A 19416-nucleotide genomic window follows, 5' to 3' on the forward strand; every position below is an offset into this window, starting at 1 on the left:
TAGGATTTGGCCATGGGCACTGATGCTGAGGGAGAGAAGATCAAGGACCCAATGCGAGCCATTGTTCCCATATTGCTGGACAACAATGTTTCTACCTATGATAAAATACGCATCATCCTTCTCTACATCTTCCTTAAGAATGGTGAGTGTGGAAAGCTATCATCGGAAATCCAGCCTGTGGACCTGGGGTCTTAACGCTTGAGGTCACTGCACGCACAGGATAAAGTCAAAGTGCTGCTCTAATGTTCAACATTGTCAAAGGCCCCACATGGTGAGCATTTCACTCGTTTTCTGCCAGGTTACTCAATGAGATGCCCCGCAGCCCTCTGTAAGATGTGTGATCTGCTGGCAGCGGGTAAACAAGCTCACTGGCAACACAGGGGAAAATGGCAAGGTTGCAACGAAGGACGTATCATAATTGTTTCAGTCACTTTTCTGGCAAAAGGACGAAATGAGTTGATGGAGAAAACGAAATAACGAACAAAGCATTTGTCATAGCAAAGTCAATAATAGCTGCGAGAAGCAAAGATCAGATGAAAGCAGATGCATCTGACTCATACAATGTTTATGTGGGTGATATAAACCCATTTGCTAAACGTAAGGGCATTAAAAAAACATGGAGGAAAGGCATGGAATTGGAATTTTAAAAATAAGGCTGGCAAAGCTAACATAATGGGGAGAATAGACTAAATGAGTCAAATGCCCTGCTCCCATTCTAATGCACCAGTTCTGTAGTGACCGGTTGCTCTTCATACATGTACAGATCTGGGGACTCAGAAGGATGTTCTCAAATTATTTTGCCTTTAACGTCTCCCCTTTCAGAAGCCTCCCTGTGTCACATAGCTTTGTCATGGAATGGACTGGGAACAATTCTTGGGACTTGTGTTCCTATGTTTTGAAGCTTAAGGAGGTACAAATATGCCCTGGGAATGGTTGTGCGTTCTTCCTGGGCAGACATAATTTCTACTTGTTATCTTGTTATAATGGGGATCAGGGGAAACAAAGATACAACCCTCATTCCTTGTTAATCCAATGCTCCGACTGACATGAGTATGATTTTTGGAGGGTCTTATCAGCATGGCAATGATGCAGGACTTGCTTTACAAAATAATAAGAATTTCAAGTTGAACCCACCTTTTCTTCTTTCTGGTTCTAAAATTAGGAATCACTGAGGAGAATCTGAACAAACTGATTCAACACGCCCAGATCCCACCCGAAGACAGCGAGATTATTAACAACATGGCCCATCTGGGAATCCCCATCATCACAGATGTATGTTATTCTGTTTAATTGACATTGCACCAGTTGTGTTCTGCAAACAACTGTCACCATCGCTCCCACTTCAACATCTTCAGACTTTAGAATCCTCAAAATGACAGGATTATTTCTGAATGATTAGATTGCACACGTGTATTCTTGGAAAAAGCTTTGTGTAAATGGTATTTACGATGACCCTTATGGCATCAGCATGCACGTTCCACCAGACGTTCGTGCTGTGGTAAGGGGTGTAATTATTCCTGTTAAGAAAGTCAGAGTTTTGTCTTTCTTTTTTCAAAATTTTTTTTTTTTATTAAGGTATCTGCGGGCAGCACGGTGGCCTAGTGGTTAGCACAACCGCCTCACGGCGCTGAGGTCCCAGGTTCGATCCCGGTTCTGGGTCACTGTCTGTGTGGAGTTTGCACATTCTCCCCGTGTCTGCGTGGGTTTCGCCCCCACAACCCAAAAATGTGCAGAGTAGGTGGATTGGCCACTCTAAATTGCCCCTTAATAGAAAAAATAATTGGGTAATCTAAATTTTTAAAAAAATTAAGGTATCTGCAAATTTTTTCTAACAATAACAAAAACAGTAACGCTGACATGGTAAAATAAACATTTCCCCACCCGACCCAGTCTTCACACACCTCAATCATCTAACACTTATCCGCCTGCCCCCTACCCCCCTTCAGAATGCTGCTTCTGCCAACATTTTAATTTTCCCCGAGAAAGTCGATGAGAGTTTTGTCCTTCTAAATACCATGGGCTCTGTATTGTCGCCAAGATATCGCATGCAGCAACACAGTGGAACACATGTGCTTTGAACCAAAACTAGAAATGCTGATGTAGTCCTATTGAGTAGCTAATTAAGAATATGAGGGCCAGTCGAATGGAGTAGGGGGATATATTGATAGGACGAGATAAAGTAAAGTTCAGCAGACCCATGAGGAGCATGTTAAGTTAAATGTCTTGTTTTTTATTTGTTGTAAAATTATTTGTAATTCTTCATGGGCCAATGTTATTTTGTCTGCAGATTATTATCATATTGATTCTATGGTACCCAACAGTACAAATTTTGAGTACAGCACAGCAGCCTTCAAATTTACTTTAATTGTTGGTTTGAAATCCGGTGACCGAGATACTGAGGACAGTGCCAGAACAGCCTGATTAAATGGGTGGAAAACAATGAAGATTGGGAACTAAGCAGAATCTAAATAGAGACAAAATGAATAGGAAAGTATATTTTAAAAGAAGCAGAGAAAATGATTATCTAAGAGCATAAATGAGGAAGATTCCAGCGGGTGCATCTGGTTTTTATTCTTACGTTATGGTTGGTGAGATTTTGTTCACTAAGCTCACAGATTCCCGCAGTTAAAAGCCGTTATCAGCACCTCGTGCTTGTACTTCATCTAATAGTCGGGCGCCAAGTAAATCTTGCTCCACTTTGCCCCGCACATCGCCAGTGCCCATGCAACCTGCTCTCCCTCTCCCAACCCCCTCAACAATGTGTCTTTTGAATTTGCAGGCCTGAAGCATGTGCTTAACAGCCGCACGCAATCGACGGTCCTGGGAGCAGATGCGAGATGTCAGACCCCAACCACTATTTCACGCTGGCCGGCCAATTTAACTGGCAGCCAGCGTGAAGCCCGTGCTAAGAAAGGCTCAGTGCGGGTGTGGGCTGTGATGTTGATGCTGAGCCGTCAGTGCTTGGTGTCACTTCACCTCTGGAAATTGAGTGCAACTTCAGGAATTTGGACTTGTGCAGATTGGTGTGAAAACCCTGAAGTTGCAACCAGTCTCGCAATATCCCACTACAGGCTGTAAAGTGCCCCCCCCCCCCCCTCCCTCCCCCCCCCCCCTCCCCCCCCCCCCACCTTCCCCACCCAACCCACACACCAATAATGCTCCAAAGCTGTCAATCATTGATTCAGCGAGAATTTCAACTATCTCACTCCCACAGCTCTGTTAGAACCCCGTGTAAAGTTACACTTTGTTCATCAGGTGTTGCGGGCAAAGGAAATTGATGACGAACAAAACTGGCCCTGAAAATAATAACTTCATGTTCATTGGGTGCTATTATCTGATTAATTAGTAGATTATCAAAGCTAACTTTTTAATATGTCTTTAAGAAGTGCTTTTAACTTCAATCTTTTAACTTCAATCTACCTTCTACATGTAAGTCGCAATCTAAAAATCTTCAAGAGTGTTTTTTGTTTTCGATTTGTGCATGTCTGTGTAAATCCTTAAATGTGATTGGCTGCTACGAGAGCCTGACTGCAGCTCCATGCTGCAAATCCCCAGTAAAGCATGTTTCAGTTAGGTTCAGTACCACTGCGCAACGTAAGAGGCATAATTCTCACCACGGGGATTGCTTGATCTCTCAGTGAGGTTAGTGTTGAATGCTGTTTCTTCATTGCAGATTTCAAACACGGGGCTTTTGTACTCAATGTAGATAATAAGTTTTGTATTGCATCTTATGAGGGTGGCAAACTTTGCATGTTAAGACATGTACCAGAAATCTTCAAATCGTATTAAAGTTTTAGCACTGGTCAACACTAAATTTGACAAATAAATGTACACTTTTCAATGTTAGTCAGAAAGAATTCACCTTCTGTTCTTGGTGTTCAGTCAACCCTGCGTCGTAGGAACAAGCCAGAACGTAAAGAGCGTATCAGCGAACAGACCTATCAGCTCTCTCGATGGACGCCACTTATCAAGGACATGATGGAGGTTGGTGGCCATTTATAGGCTCAATAAGGGGACAAATAATAATTCTATTTGGTGGATAATTTGGTGAAAATGGTTTGAGTGCTCCTGGAAAATCACCCACCCAAATTTATCTTGGCAAACCAGGACCAATTTTGGCTAAAGGTCTGAATTATATGGATGTATCTGAGACAATTGTTCCAGATCAGTAAGTTAAGACTCTGCGTAGTTTTCCTACACTCATTGCCTAGACGGTCCAATCCAAATAAACCAACGTTGCCTAAATGAGGGGGAAGGCTCAAATTGTTAAAAATCAGAACATGGGTTTGGGTTGCCTGAAAATCTTCTCATTCACCTTACTCCCTCTGATTTAAGGCAAGTCATTAAAAGAATGAAGAGGAGTGACACACATTGCAATTTGTAATAATTCCAGGAAACGCGGAGTGAAAGGCCAAACTGATTTATTTAAGCAGGAAATAAAACCGCTACTATGGCACACAAAACAAACGTCCCAGCCCAGGACCATCAGGAAGTGCCGGTTTGGGAGCTACATTTAAATGTCCCACTAACGAGTCCAGCTGGGCGGTCATCTACCTGCTCACCATGGGAACTTGTATTCTATGGAACTCACGGGGAGACCAATCAGCGATCCCTGTGGTCCTCATGAGGATTATCACATAGTGTCATTTTCAAACTGGATTATGGAATTCAGCATAATATTCTCATTAATCATAGAATCATGGAACCCTTACAGTGCAGTTGGAGGCGTTTCGGCCCAGCATGTCTGCACTGACCCTCTGAAAGAGCACCCTATCTAGGCTCATTCCCCCATCCTATCCCCTGAACCCAGTCACCCCACCTAACCTTTTGGACACTGAGGGACAATTTAGCATGGCCAATCCACCTAACCTGCACAGCTTTGGAAACCGGAGCAACCAGAGGAAACCCATACAGACATAGAACATAGAACATAGAACAGTACAGCACAGAACAGGCCCTTCATTGGGAGAACATGCAGACTCCACACAGACATTCACCCAAGGCTGGAATTGAACCCGGGTCCCTGGCGCTGTGACGCAGCTGTGCTAACCACTGTGCCACCATGCCGACCAATATGTTTGGAATTTATATACTGTACACACTTCCATGGACACAGAAATTACAAAGGCATGATAGTATATTATGATAGATCCAAAGGCCATCAGAACACAAATACCTTAATGTGAATAAAGAAAATATTGCAAATACTGAAAATCTAAAAGAGAAAACGAACAGCCTGTTCAGGAATGATCTGAGAATTAAATGACAAACCCGCACATTAACAGCACATTAAAGAGATGAGGGAACAAAAACAGAGAAGTGGACTTGCAGATTGACGTAACACATCATCTCAGTCAAATAATGGAATGTGAAAAATAAATTAATCGTGGGAGGCTTAGGGAAAAACGGGAAAATCTTGAAAGCTGGGGATTAGGTTTGCACATAAAGTTACAGTAAATCCACCAACTCTAAATGAGACATGACAGGTCAGTGAAGAGGATATAATGGCACGGCAAGAACTGTGATCTGGCGATGACCCTTCCAACAGCCTGAGCATTAATTTGTTTCATTTCTCTCCCAAATATCAGAAGTTCGGAAGAAGGCAGTGGTAATGACACAAGGCTAGTAAATCAGAGGCCCAACCTAATGCTCTGGGGACATGTACTACTGGCTACTGGTGGAATTTAAATTCAGTTAGTGAACCTGAAATTATAAAGCGAGTGATGCTGACCTTGACAGCTATCACCAATTGTTGTCAAAATCAACCTGGTCCAATAATGCCTTTTAGAGGGAAAGAAATCTGTCATCCTCACCTGGGCCTGCCTACATGTGACTCCAGACTCACAGCAATATCTGCTGCTCTGAATAATTGCCCTCTTTAAGGGCTTAGCCAGCAACTCAGTTCAGGCGCAATTAAGGATGAGCAACAAATGCTGGCTTTGCCAGTGACGCCCACATCCCCTGAATTAATTTTTAAAAAGTTCCACAAAACACAGGAGTTAGTTTCAACTGTAAAGGTCGCAGAGGATTGTAAAGAAAGTGGAAAACATGAAGATGCTGAAGAGCAGAGAGCTGCAGAAGGCCCAAAGGAGAGGTGAAATATTGTTCCTTCGCTTGGATCGAGCCTCGTTATAACGATGAAAAAGGCCAAAGATAAAAATAGAGAAGCGAGAAGAAGAATGGGAGACAGAGGGCGTTATCTCTGGGTTATCTCTGGGAGTTATCTCTGGGAGTAGCGTTATCTCTGGGAGAAGAGGGCGTTATCTCTGCGAGAAGAAGAATGGGAGACAGAGGGCAGCACGGTAGCATTGTGGATAGCACAATCGCTTCACAGCTCCAGGGTCCCAGGTTCGATTCCGGCTTGGGTCACTGTCTGTGCGGAGTCTGCACATCCTCCCCGTGTGTGCGTGGGTTTCCTCCGGGTGCTCCGGTTTCCTCCCACAATCCAAAGATGTGCAAGTTAGGTGGATTGGACATGATAAATTGCCCTTAGTGTCCAAAATTGCCCTTAGTGTTGGGTGGGGTTACTGGGTTATGGGGATCGGGTGGAGGTGTTAACCTTGGGTAGGGTGCTCTTTCCAGGAGCCGGTGCAGACTCGATGGGCTGAATGGCCTCCTTCTGCACTGTAAATTCTATGATCTATGATCTACCCGAATGGGAACAGAATCCCATAGCGCGAGATTAGCGGGGTGTTTCCTGGTCCTCAGGCTGGCAATGTCAAGATGCCCAGGGGACACCAGCAATGCCAGGGCAACACCCTGCCCAGAGGGAATGCACCTGGGTCCTTCAATCACCTGGGAGACCCCCACGAGTGCCGTTCCATTTGTGGAGACCAGTGCTGAACGGCACTCGCCCGAGGTCTCCAACGTGAGTGAGTTAGTTCCCATGCCTTGGTTAGATCTCGGAACGCATTTAATTAAATTAAGTTTGATTATCCAAAATTTTTATTGAATATGAGTAGACAGGGAAGTTTAGAGAAGTGACAAAACCAAATAAAAGTTGAAAAATACAATTCATTTTGAAAGAAAGTGTGGTAGATTGTGATGAAAAAACTTAGGAAATGTGAAGTGAGTGAAAGCCAGACCAGGAAGGCCTGAAGAGCAAAAGGGATTTGCATTACTAGAACCGAGTGCTAATTTTAAAAATCTGGTCTTAAGTTCCCTTGTAACATAAATTCCGTGTGTCAGGACGATATCTTGGAATGAGAGGTATTGTCTGTCTTTGTATCATGCAGGAAATGTGTACAAAATTAATTGTAATGCGGTAGATGCATCACTCGGCTACAGGTTGCTGCACCTGTCTTACTACCCAGCCACCACGGGGCCTAACATCCGGGATAAAGCAATGTGAGAATTTTTCCCATTAAGATCACAGCCATCTGGACTCCCCTCAGGCCTCAAATAATTAAATTAGTAGCACAGACATTGTGGTGGTATGGATATGAGCACTGCCATTGGCGCAGAGCATAGGCTTCCCATTGGCTCTGGCTGGTCATGTGCCATTCGTCCGATTGGTTGGGACTAGTCATGTGACTGCTCCAATTGGTCGAGAGGCAAGTAGGCCCCGCCTCCGAGGTGGGATATAAGTACCCAGAGTTCCCGGCGGTCGGTCATTCTCTGTAGTCGACCACCGGGCTAACAACTAGCTGATTAAAGCCACAGTTCGGATCCTAAATGTGTCTTGAGTCGAATTGATGGTACATCAATTTAATCAGCTAGAATTTTGGAATGGAGCTTCGCATCAAGCCTGACTGCCTCCGCAGCAGCCCACATGCTGCAAATGCGTCTGCAATTTTTAAACACTGGCAGGCGTGTTTTAATAGCTACCTGACGACTGCAGCCGGCAAGCCCACCAAGGAGCAGAAACTCCACATCCTCCACTCATGCATGGGCACATCGGTCTACGCAACGATCGAAGACGATGGCGACTTTGATGCGGCCATGGAGATTCTCAAAGGACACTTTCTCCGGCCGGTCAATGAAGTTTACGCACGGCATCTCCTGACGACCAGACAACAGTTCCCTGTGAGTCCCTCGAAGAGTTTTACCAGGCCCTCGCAGCTCTCGGGAGAACGTGCACATGTCTCCAATTTTCGGCGACGGAGCACATGGAGCTTCTAATCAGAGACGCTTACGTTGCTGGCATGCAGTCTCCTTCTATCCACCAACGATTGTTAGAAAAGAACACCCTCAGCCTAGCTGAGGCACGGACTCTGGCAACCTCCCTGGAGGTTGCTGCCTGAACGCCTACGCATATGCCCCCGGCCGCGCGGCAACCCCCTGGACTTCATGGCACGCGCCAACCCCATACTCCGTGGACCCCGACCCCCCCCCCCCCAAGCCTGCGCTGTGGGTCCCTCCGATAAACTAGCGGGGCCCTGTTGCTATTTCTGTGGCCTCTCAAAGCACCCACGCTGCCCGGCCCGCTCCGCTCTGTGTAAGAGCTGCGGGAAGAAGGGCCACTACGTGGTGGTCTGCCAGACCAAGTCGGTCGCTGCTGTCCTGCGCAGCGACCGCGGATCCTCCCCCCCCCCCCCACCCCCCCGGGCCTCCCCAGGGCCCCACGCCGCGCACCAACCTCTCTGGCCTGCCTCCCGGCTCCCGCAACGGCCCCACGGTCCTACCGTCCCGTGTCCCCAGCTGCCTCGACCGGCTCGCGGACGGCGCAGCCGCCACGAGGCTCCCCGAGCGCCGCCATCCTGGGCCCCGGACGCCATGTGCGGGCCATGGGTGCCACCATCTTGGGGCCCCGGCTCCACGTGCGAGTCCTGGGCGCCGCCATCTTGGGACCCCGACTCCACGTGCGGGTCCTGGGTGTCGCCATCTTGGATCAACTCGGAAGGCCCTGCAAGCGATTACTCTGCCACTGAGGAGGATCTGGAACTCTCACCACGACTGGCTACCATCAAACTCAGATCAGTCGCAACCACGCTCGCTCGCCAAGACTACAATGACGGTGCAGCTCAACGGACACAAAACGAGGTGCCCGGTCGACTTCGGGAGCACGGAAAGTTCCGTCCACCCCGACACGGTAAGATGCTGCGCGCTCCCCATCCACCCAGTTAAACAAAATTGAATTGGCCTCAGGTTCGCATTCCGTCCAAATCACCGGGTGCTGCATAGCGGACCTCACAGTCCAGGGGAGGGTTTTCAAAAATTTCAAACTCCTCATTGTCCCCCGCCTATGCGCTACAGCACTCTTGAGCCTGGACTTCCAGTGCAACCTGCAAAGCTTGACCTTTCAATTCGGCGGCCCTATTCCTGCTCTTACTGTTTGCAGCCTCGCGTCCCTCAAAGTGGACCCCCCTTCCTTGTTTGCTAATCTCACCCCAGATTGTAAACCTGTCGCCACTCGGAGCAGACGCTATGGTGCCCAGGACAGGACCTTCATCGGGTCCGAGATCCAGAGGCTCCTTAAGGAAGGAGTGATCGAGGCCAGCAACAGTCCCTGGCGAGCCCAAGTGCTGGTAGTTCGGACTGGGGAGAAAAACCGGATGGTCATCGATTACAGTCAGACCATCAACAGGTTTACGCAGCTGGACGCGTATCCTCTCCCCCGTATTTCCGACCTGGTGAACAGGATCGCGAAGTACAAAGTCTTCTCCACGGTGGCCCTTAAGTACGCCTACCACCAGCTCCCTATTCGAGCGAGTGACCGTAAGTACACCGCGTTTGAGGCAGATGGGCGCCTCTACCACTTCCTCAGAGTTCCCTTCGGTGTCACAAATGGAGTCTCGGTCTTCCAACGGGAGATGGACCGAATGGTCGACAAGCACGGTTTACGGGCCACTTTCCCGTATCTCGATAACGTCACCATCTGCGGCCACGACCAGCAGGACCATGACATCAACCTCCAAAAATTCCTCCGAGACGCAAAACTCCTTAATTTAACTTACAATAAGGATAAGTGCGTGTTTAGCACCGACCGTCTAGCCATTCTTGGCTACGTAGTGCGTAATGGAGTGATAGGCCCCGATCCCGAACGCATGCGCCCCCTGATGGAACTCCCTCTCCCCAACTCCCTCAAATCCCTCAAACGCTGCCTGGGCTTCTTCTCCTATTACGCCCAGTGGGTCCCCAACTACGCCGACAAAGCCTGCCCCCTCATCCAGTCCACCTCCTTTCCCCTGTCGATGGAGGCCCGCCAGGCCTTTAGCCGCATCAAAGCGGATATCGCAAAGGCCACGATGCGCGCTATTGACGAGTCCCTCCCATTCCAGGTCGAGAGCGACGTGTCTGACGTAGCTCTGGCGGCCACCCTGAACCAAGCGGGCAGACCCGTGGCCTTCTTCTCCCGGACCCTCCATGCTTCCCAAATCCGCCACTCCTCGGTGGGAAAGGAGGCCCAGGCCATAGTCGAAGCTGTGCGATATTGGAGGCACTATCTGGCCGGCAGGAGGTTTACCCTCCTCACAGACCAACGGTCAGTAGCTTTCATGTTCGATAATGCACAGAGGGGCAAGATCAAGAACGACAAGATCTTGCAGTGGCGGATCGAGTTGTCCACGTACAAGTACGATATCTTGTATCGTCCTGGGAAGCTCAACGAGCCTTCCAATGCCCTATCCCGCGGTACCTGCGCCAGCGCGCAGATTGACCGCCTCCGCTCCCTCCACACGGACCTCTGCCATCCAGGGGTCACCCGTTTCTACCATTTTATTAAGACCCGCAACCTGCCCTACTCTGTCGAGGAAGTCAGGACGGTCACTAGGGACTGCCACGTCTGCGCCGAGTGCAAACCGCACTTTTACCGAGCGCATCTGATCAAGGCATCCCGCCCCTTTGAACGTCTCAGTATAGACTTCAAGGGTCTCCTACCCTCCAACAACCGTAACACGTATTTCTTGAGAGTTATCGACGAATACTCTCGATTCCCTTTCGCAATTCCCTGTCCCGACATGACCACAACAACCGTCATAAAGGCCCTCCTATCCATCTTCTCCCTGTTCGGTTACCCCGCGTACATCCACAGCGACCGGGGGTCCTCTTTTATGAGTGACGAACTGTGTCAGTTCCTGCTCAGCAGGGGCATAGCCTCCAGCAGGACGACCAGTTATAACCCTCGGGGTAACGGTCAGGTCGAGCGGGAGAATGGCACCATCTAGAAAGCCATCCTACTGGCCCTACGGTCCAGAGATCTCCCTATCCCCCATTGGCAAGAGGTCATCCCCAACGCCCTCCATTCAATCCGGTCTCTCCTCTGTACTACCACTAATCAAACACCTCATGAACGTCTTCTTGTTTTCCCTAGGAAGTCGTCCTCAGGATCCACTCTCCCGACCTAGCTGGCCACCCCCGGGCCCATCTTGCTCCGGAAGCATGTGCGGGTGCACAAGTCCGACCCGTTGGTTGAACGAGTCCAGTTACTCCACGCCAACCCGCAATATGCGTACGTGGAGTATCCCGATGGTCGGCAGGATACGGTCTCGCTTCGGGACCTGGCACCAGCCGGCGTGCGGCCTTCTTCCCCTACACCAACACCTCCCCCCCAACCCCAATTCCCCCCAGCGCCCCCCGCACCCCCACGACCCAGCGCACATGCCCCCTCTTCCCCGATTACCGCGTCTCCACCATCGGCCCAGGTTACGGAGACACATCTACGACCGATGTTCCCGGAGGCAAGGACGACCATCGGTCCGACGTCACCGGCTCCACTGCGAAGGTCCTCCAGAACACCAAGGGCACCCGACAGGCTGATCGTCTCCATCTAATGCGGCCATTGGACTTTTGTTTTGGACATTTCGTTTTATTCTGTTGTTATTAGTAGTAGTAGTATTGTTTTGCCATTTTTGTTTCTTGGACATTTTTGTGATTATTCTGTTGTTAGTAGTAATAGTATTGTTTTGCCATGAGCCAGTGGGCAGCTCACTCCTATCGATTTTCGCTGCTCATACCACCAGTCCTCGGACCCCCCCCCCCCCCCCCTCTCCCACTTAACCCCCCTTCTTTCTCCACAAGGGGTGAATGTGGTGGTATGGATATGAGCACTGCCATTGGTGCAGAGCACTGGCTTCCCATTGGCTCTGGCTGGTCATGTGCCTCTCGTCCGATTGGTTGGGACTAGTTATGTGACTGCTCTCCAATTGGTCGAGAGGCAAGTAGGCCCCGCCGCCGAGGCAGGGTATAAGTACCCAGAGTTCCCGGCGGTCGGTCATTCTCTGTAGTCGACCACCGGGCTAACAACTAGCTGATTAAAGCCACAGTTCGGATCCTAAATGTGTCTTGAGTCAAATTGATGGTACATCAGACATTTAACTTGAATGCTGTATTTTAAAGGTCTTATTCCCGTCCCCATAGCTTCTATTTGTGTCTTCCTGGCCTCTGTTCAGTAGCTTCTTTTATCTGGACCACTATAGGATCAGAGGATTAATAAACACAAATCCAAGGTTCCATGAATGCCAGAGCCATAGAGCAGCCATATTTCATTTGTCAGTGTGGATTGTGAGCATTAGCAACTTGTGCTCCCATCAAGGACGTCACAATCAAGCCCGATGCTGTCCTTGTGCACACCTGCACCATGCACATCTGCACTATGCACCTCTGCACCATGCACATCTGCACCATGCACATCGGCACCATGCACATCAGCACCATGCACATCTGCACCATGCACATCTGTACCTTGCACATCTGCACCATGCACATCTGCACCATGCACACCTGCACCATGCACATCTGCACTATGCACCTCTGCACCATGTACATCTGCACCATGCACATCTGCACCATGTACATCAGCACCATGCACATCTGCACCATGTACATCAGCACCATGCACATCAGCACATTGCACATCAGCACCATGCACATCAGCACCATGCACATCAGCACCATGCACATCTGCACCATGCACATCTGTACCTTGCACATCTCCACCATGCACATCTGCACCTCTGCACCATGCACCTCTGCACCATGCACATCTGCACCATGCACATCTGCACCATGCACATCTGTACCTTGCACATCTCCACCATGCACATCTGCACCATACACATTTTCCAACTTGGCGACCATTTCCTTCCCGGTCTTGTGGCTCTACGACTATTTGGACTATCTCTTTTTACTGACCTTCTTGAGGTCAATGAATTCAGCAAATGACTCGGTAATAAACTTTGGATGTTCTGGACTATAAGGCTGTGAAACCTTGCCTCCATACCTGGAAAACAACAGAAGTGCGGCAGTGGGAGGTAGTATTGGGTGTTGTCATAAAGGTTTTTTGTTTGGCTAATGAGTTAGAGGCTAATGCTCATTTTAGCAGTAATGTCGAATTATCATGGAGCTTCACTGTTGGAAACAAAGTGCAATTGTGCAACCAGGTGTAGAGTCTGAATAAAATGACATTCTATGAGGAAGATATTGATTCTTCAGAGTAATTATACACCTACGCAGAGAGGTGATGTGTGATTTCCTTTGTTCAATGATTAATATTCATCCTGCTTTTTTCTTCTCCAGGATGCCATTGATGACAAGTTGGACACTAAACATTACCCATATATCTCTGCCCGCTCTACTGCCTCTTTCAGTGCCACTGCAGTCAGGTATTGCCTCTGCATGCTGTTTGAATTACCCGCTTGCTACATGTACTGCTAATACACCATTAAAGCTGTGATATTGTTCCCTCTACTGTAATGCTATCCCTGATAATTTCAGGACTTAAACTGATTTGCAGGAAATCAGATTGAAAATAGACACGTCTCCAGTAATTATAGGTGGTAGTCAATAGTGATTTAATAACTTATGTTTTCCGAATTGCTTTATTGCATTCCATACTGTTTTGTGATGGGCCTACTACAAACATGACTTTATAAAACATCAGACAAAGCTTATGGGGGTCATTTTAGTCAACAGATGAAAGCAGGCGATGAATGGGTGTCTGGCACCTGTTTGAAAGTCCCGCTTTAATGGGCATGTTTGGGCCTAATTGCTGATTACCATAATTCACACTTTGAGCTGCTAAACCAGAAGCCTTCATGATGATCCGATGTCAAACAAATTTTGTGCAGTAAATGTGGGAATCACCCATCTACTTCCATTGGAGGTGTGGAATGTACTGGCTGACACACAGCACCATGTTTCATGGGGACTGAAGGAGAGGGAGCAATACCTAATACCTGTAGGGAGAAAGGAGCCCACCTGTCCACCTCCTCTGAAGCAGCTGCTCTGTCGGGACTTGGAACATAGAACATAGAACAGTACAGCACAGAACAGGCCCTTCGGCCCTCGATGTTGTGCCGAGCAATGATCACCCTACGCAAACCCACGTATCCACCCTATACCCGTAACCCAACAACCCCCCCCCCCCCTAACCTTACTTTGTAGGACACTACGGGCAATTTAGCATGGCCAATCCACCTAACCCGCACATCTTTGGACTGTGGGAGGAAACCAGAGCACCCGGAGGAAACCCACGCACACACGGGGAGGACGTGCAGACTCCGCACAGACAGTGACCCAGCCGGGAACCGAACCTGGGACCCTGGAGCTGTGAAGCATTTATGCTAACCACCATGCTACCGTGCTGCCCTCTCTCCATTTCTCTTGCAGGTCAAGAAACCCCATGCCAAATGGTCATGGTAAATCACTCCAATTCTCTTGGCGACTCCTATAAGGTGTTCAATGAGATATAATGGCACATTTTTATGGTGAAGAATTCTGGACGAAGGGGGAAATTCTGCGCCCACGTTCGCCCCAAGCATCTACGGCGATGCAGGCGCAAAATCTCGCGAGTCGGGAAAAGGGACTTTTGCCGAAGAGATCTCCTTTCCCGATTTTCACTGCCCTTTGCCAGAGCTAAAGAAAGTTCTCGCCTTTAAATTAATTTTAATAATTTTTAATATTATTAATCACATGATTTCCCCCTTCACTGAACATTGCCTCACTTTGGCAAAGTTTAAGACAGCTTCAGAAGAATGGGGTTCAGTTGAGGGAAACCAGCCGGTAAGTATAGCTCCCGCCATGAGGGACTTGCCCGCCAAACAGGTGAACTAATCTGTGACAAGGGGCACTGCCAAGGGTGGACCCTTGAGGGAGCCACATGGGTGGGGGAGGGGTTCCCGCGATGAGGGGGAAATTGCCAATGCCTTTGAAGGGGGGAGGGACTTGCCATTGAGGGGAAGAGTGCTTGTGATACTGCTGTGGTGGTGGGTGAGGGGGAGGGTAGTGGCGGTGCAGTGGGGGGAGTGTATTTTTAGTGCTGATCATGGTGCCCTTTAAAGATAACATCTCGATCTCTGTGGTGCTGGCCTTGCTCTCTCTATTAGGTCCCACCCCACCAGAGTGATGGCGTGAACCAAGACCCAGATTTTCTTTTGTCAGAGTTGGCCTGGACAATGGAAGGATTTCTCTGTTGTTCTTTTAGCGTCGCAAGACGTGGCGGCTTGATCTTGCGGGGCGGCGGAGGGAAAAGAGTGCGTCCGTTACGGACGCATGGCCCGCGATCGGTGCCCACCGATCGCAGGTCTATGCCCCCCTTGGCACGGCCGTGGTACTGCCGTGCCAGTCGGGCCCCCAGATGCCCCAAACGGCATCTGGCGCCCGTTTCACGACGGCAGCGAGCAGGCGTGTTTGCTGCCGTGTTGAAACGGGCGTGAAGGCCCGGCTGCTCGGCCCATCGGCCTCGGAGAATCGCTGCTCGCTGTAAAAAACAGCGAGCGGCGATTTGTGGCGTGGGTCGGGCGTGGGGGGGGGGGGGGGGAGAACAGCGGGAGGGCGTGAAAACTGTCGGGAGGCCCTCCCGCTATTCTCCCACCCGGCGTGGGGGGCGGAGAATCGCGCCCCTTGAATTCAAGAGTGATTCTCTAGAATAATACGTACTTTCAGATGATAATTTCAGGGGTATGGTGGAGGGATAGTTTTGCAGTGTTAGCCATCAAGGGGGGGGGCTCTGCCAAAGCATGTGACTGTCGATTGTAGAGGAGTGATAAGATTTTTAATGTTACCCTGAATGTTTTAATTTTGGTGTAGCGCCCGATATGGCCACTGGCATAAGAATAAAACCCCGGGAGAGTACAGAACAGGGCCACGCCTCATCATCTTCATCATTGGAGGCACCTCATGCTCTGAGATGCGCTGTGCTTATGAAGTCACACAAGCCAATGGGAAGTGGGAGGTGCTAATAGGTAAGTATTGCAAAGAATCAGCCATCACTTTATTAACTGTGGTAAGTCAGCTTAAATATATTTTCTTCAAATTATTGCTTCATGTAATGAAATGAAGTATTATTGCCCTACATTTGCTGTATTATTTAATAATGTGTGTATACTGAATACTCAACTGTTAGCTGTAATCAGAAAATAAATGCTTAATGTTGTCTGTGTAACTAGTAGTGTTTTGGTGCTCGCGTGCTTTGCTTTTCTCTTGAATGTTAGTTTTTTGTGCTTATTATTGTTGCTAATGTTATGCTGTTACAAACCTGTTAACTACAATTGTTTTCTGCTCTCTCCAGCAGCGGTTGTTCTGTAGCTCTGTGTAAGCTTGTTTGAGTCCTTCCTTTACTTCTGGGTCCTCTGCCTTGAGGTTTCGGCTCAATCCTTGGTCCAAAGCTATGACCTACTCCGGACTTCAAGGCAGAGCTTATCTGAGTTCCCCTTAGTGGCTTCAGCTTGGGGAGGAAACCCAGTGAGAACAGAAAGACGCAAACCTTGTGTAAATTTGCATGTGTATTGACCCCACATTTGTGTTCTCTTCCCAGGAAAGTTAATATGGGCATAAATTGGCATGTTATAAGGGTGTTAGCTGGCCTCTGTTCTCTCACAGGTTCTACCCACATTATAACTCCTACAAAATTTCTCATGGATCTGAGACACCCGGACTTCAGGGAGTCCTCTAGGGTTACATTTGAGGATCAAGCTCCTCCCAAAGAGGAGTGAAAAAGGCAAATAAAAAGTAAAATGTCAAAAAAGAAACTCTTCGCTTTCGAAGGGTTTTCTTTATTTACTCTACCAGAACTTTTCTTTCACAACTGCATTATTCTAAGTATCTTCTAGAGTAATGAACTGTCTGCACAACTTGTAACTTTTGAAGCAAAATCTCTTAAATATGAGAAAAAGATTAAAAGTATTATTTAATAAATGTAACATTTTTTGCGGTTCAGACTTTTCCACTTAACCCTTTGAATACTGTTAAAGGTTTTTCAGGCATTTTTCTTGCACACAAAATATTTTTTTAAATGATGTCCTGGCCAGAATTTACACTGGAATATCAAAAGATTAAAAAGAAATATACCCCCACACATTGGGAAAAAATGACTTCCGTTTTGAAAATAAATTTAAATGTGTATACCGGCAGAGAAATGCTACTGAAAAGGGTTGGTGCAAAATGTTTGTTTCAAAAGATCTTCCCCTCCAGTAAAGAAAAACTGTGAAAAAAAAGTCATCTTAAAATTTCCTTTTCGAGATTTTTAAATATTCGGTTAAAGTTCTAAAAAAAAATATACTTTGTGAATTCTAGTAATTATTTGCAATGGTATTAAATCTGCAGTATTCCTTTGCCTCCGATATCACAGTAGTGTCATCATCAGCAGGTTTTTTAAAAGCCAGACACGACAGTATTTAGATGCTGCAAAGACTATGCAAAGTTAAGTTCTTATAGGTAAAATGGATAACTGATTTTCAATCCACCAGGAAAAGAGGTACTGCATTTTTAAGCCATGATTTAAAAAAGTTACATTAATTCAGTTCATGAATATAATTTGCATTTTTACACCAATCTAAAACCTATTATGTCTCACAACTGCAGGATCAACGCATATCCTCACTCCCCAGAAGTTACTTAACTCCTTAAAGAAAATGAATAAGCCAGATGAAGAAGCTAGCAGTTAAGAGTGAAGCCATACATCAAGACGTTCACGCACTCTTATTCACAAATGTTTCCTTCCCAATGAGGAGAATATTATTATCTGTGAAGTTTTGGTGTTGCAACCTTTGTAATTCAACATGTATGCATTGAGCTAAAAAATAAGGCTAGTGATCTTAGCTAAACCTGTTTAACGATGGATGCAACGTTTTTAAACAAATAAAAAGCTACATAATACTGTAATTACCAAATCTTATAAGGATGCTCTGAGTACTGCTAGGACATGTGTAAATGGTAGAGTTACGTTTGTTTATTTAGTGTAAATTTTTTGTTAGTGGAGGGACAAGTTGCATGAGGTTGATTTTCGACGGATAAACATTAATTCCAGCACACACCGAGTTAGAATTGGTGAGACTGTGAATGAGAAACATTTCATTAATAATCTTCAACCACACAGCATGGCATTGATTGTTTAATATTCACTGCAATGCTGCCTTTGGAGACCTCTAAATCCCAGAGGTCGAACAGAGTTCATCCCAATTTGCTTCGGGCCAAGGCTGATGGAAATTATGTATGTCAAAAAAGTGTGAGGTCGTTGAATAGCTTTCTGCTGAAGATGGTATTTGAATCAAAATTCTTGAACACATTCCTCCACTAATTTTCCAACTGAAGTATTCCTCATCTTTAATGTGTAGTGTCAAAGTCATGCTTGCAAAAAGGGCCAATGGTATTTCAGTATTGTATTTAGTAAAATGCCGTTTCATTGGTTAGTATCGACGTAAACATTATGCACTGAGCTGTGTAGTGTGTATGCCATTTGTTACTGTAAAGTCCACTGGTGAAAATGTGAAGTAGCCCATTTAATTTATAAGCGTCTATGCCCTGTGTCCGTGTTGTTGTGTTAAGCTTGTTTGTGGTTATCGAGGAAATTTTTCTTCTGGGCATTGCTACATCTTCCATTTGTTAAAAGGCATATTATTTACCAGTCTCTGCTTGCTCAGTTACCAGAGCAAAGGCTGTGTGATGCACTGACTGCTTTGTGATGCAAATAGCTTATTTTGCCGTTGTATATGATCACTGTGTCAAGTCATATTTATATTGAAGTTATTTATCTGAGAATTTAGTCTGTCTTGATCCCCATGTCCCTTTAAAATAAATCAGATTCTGCATTCAAAGTGTTCAAGCACAAGCTGTACTTCATGGTACCGATACTGAAACGGACAAATAAATTGAATCTGATAAGATTGCTTGTAGAATTGGTCGCTGTGATATTTCTCTTCTTTTCGTCGAATGGCACAAACTCCCAGAACAACCTCATGCAGTACAATTAACCCTGGGGTGACCTCAGGGTTGCATTGCTAGACCTTCAGAGCACACAAGGACACCTGTCTTCCAGCCCCACTTTCACATTTAGGCTCTATGTCAGGATACTTCGCAATGTTATAAGAACCAATTCTAAATACTTGATCATTGGATAACCAGTGGGTGCTTAAGTGTACCATCTGGGAGACTGGGGCACTGATTGCAGCCTATAGTTTAGACGGTCAGTAATTCCCAGTTGAGTGTAACAACTTTCACTTAGTTCTGTCCACTCTCAAAATCATCCCCAACTAATCGTTT

General features: G+C 47.0%; 1 protein-coding gene across 5 annotated transcripts in view; it reads left to right on the forward strand.

The window, feature by feature from the left end:
- The window catches only part of LOC119955959 (syntaxin-binding protein 1), a 134543-nt gene extending 115489 nt beyond the window's left edge, over positions 1-19054 (forward strand). Inside the window, exons 14-20 of one of the 5 annotated variants that reach the window (XM_038782635.1) lie at positions 4-142; positions 1163-1272; positions 3883-3984; positions 13456-13541; positions 15967-16121; positions 16759-16887; positions 17740-19054. In XM_038782635.1, coding sequence (XP_038638563.1) covers positions 4-142; positions 1163-1272; positions 3883-3984; positions 13456-13541; positions 15967-16121; positions 16759-16871 — 705 coding nt within the window. In that variant the 3' untranslated portion in view covers positions 16872-16887; positions 17740-19054. Of the gene's footprint in view, positions 1-3; positions 143-1162; positions 1273-3882; positions 3985-13455; positions 13542-15966; positions 16122-16447; positions 16471-16758; positions 16888-17739 lie in introns of all 5 variants that reach the window. The other 4 variants (XM_038782636.1, XM_038782638.1, XM_038782640.1 and 1 more) reach the window with 4 other exon arrangements.
- The last annotated feature ends 362 nt before the right edge of the window (positions 19055-19416 follow it).

The sequence above is a fragment of the Scyliorhinus canicula genome, chromosome 21 (assembly GCF_902713615.1).
Source record: "Scyliorhinus canicula chromosome 21, sScyCan1.1, whole genome shotgun sequence".
Classification (NCBI taxonomy): Eukaryota; Metazoa; Chordata; class Chondrichthyes; order Carcharhiniformes; family Scyliorhinidae; genus Scyliorhinus; species Scyliorhinus canicula.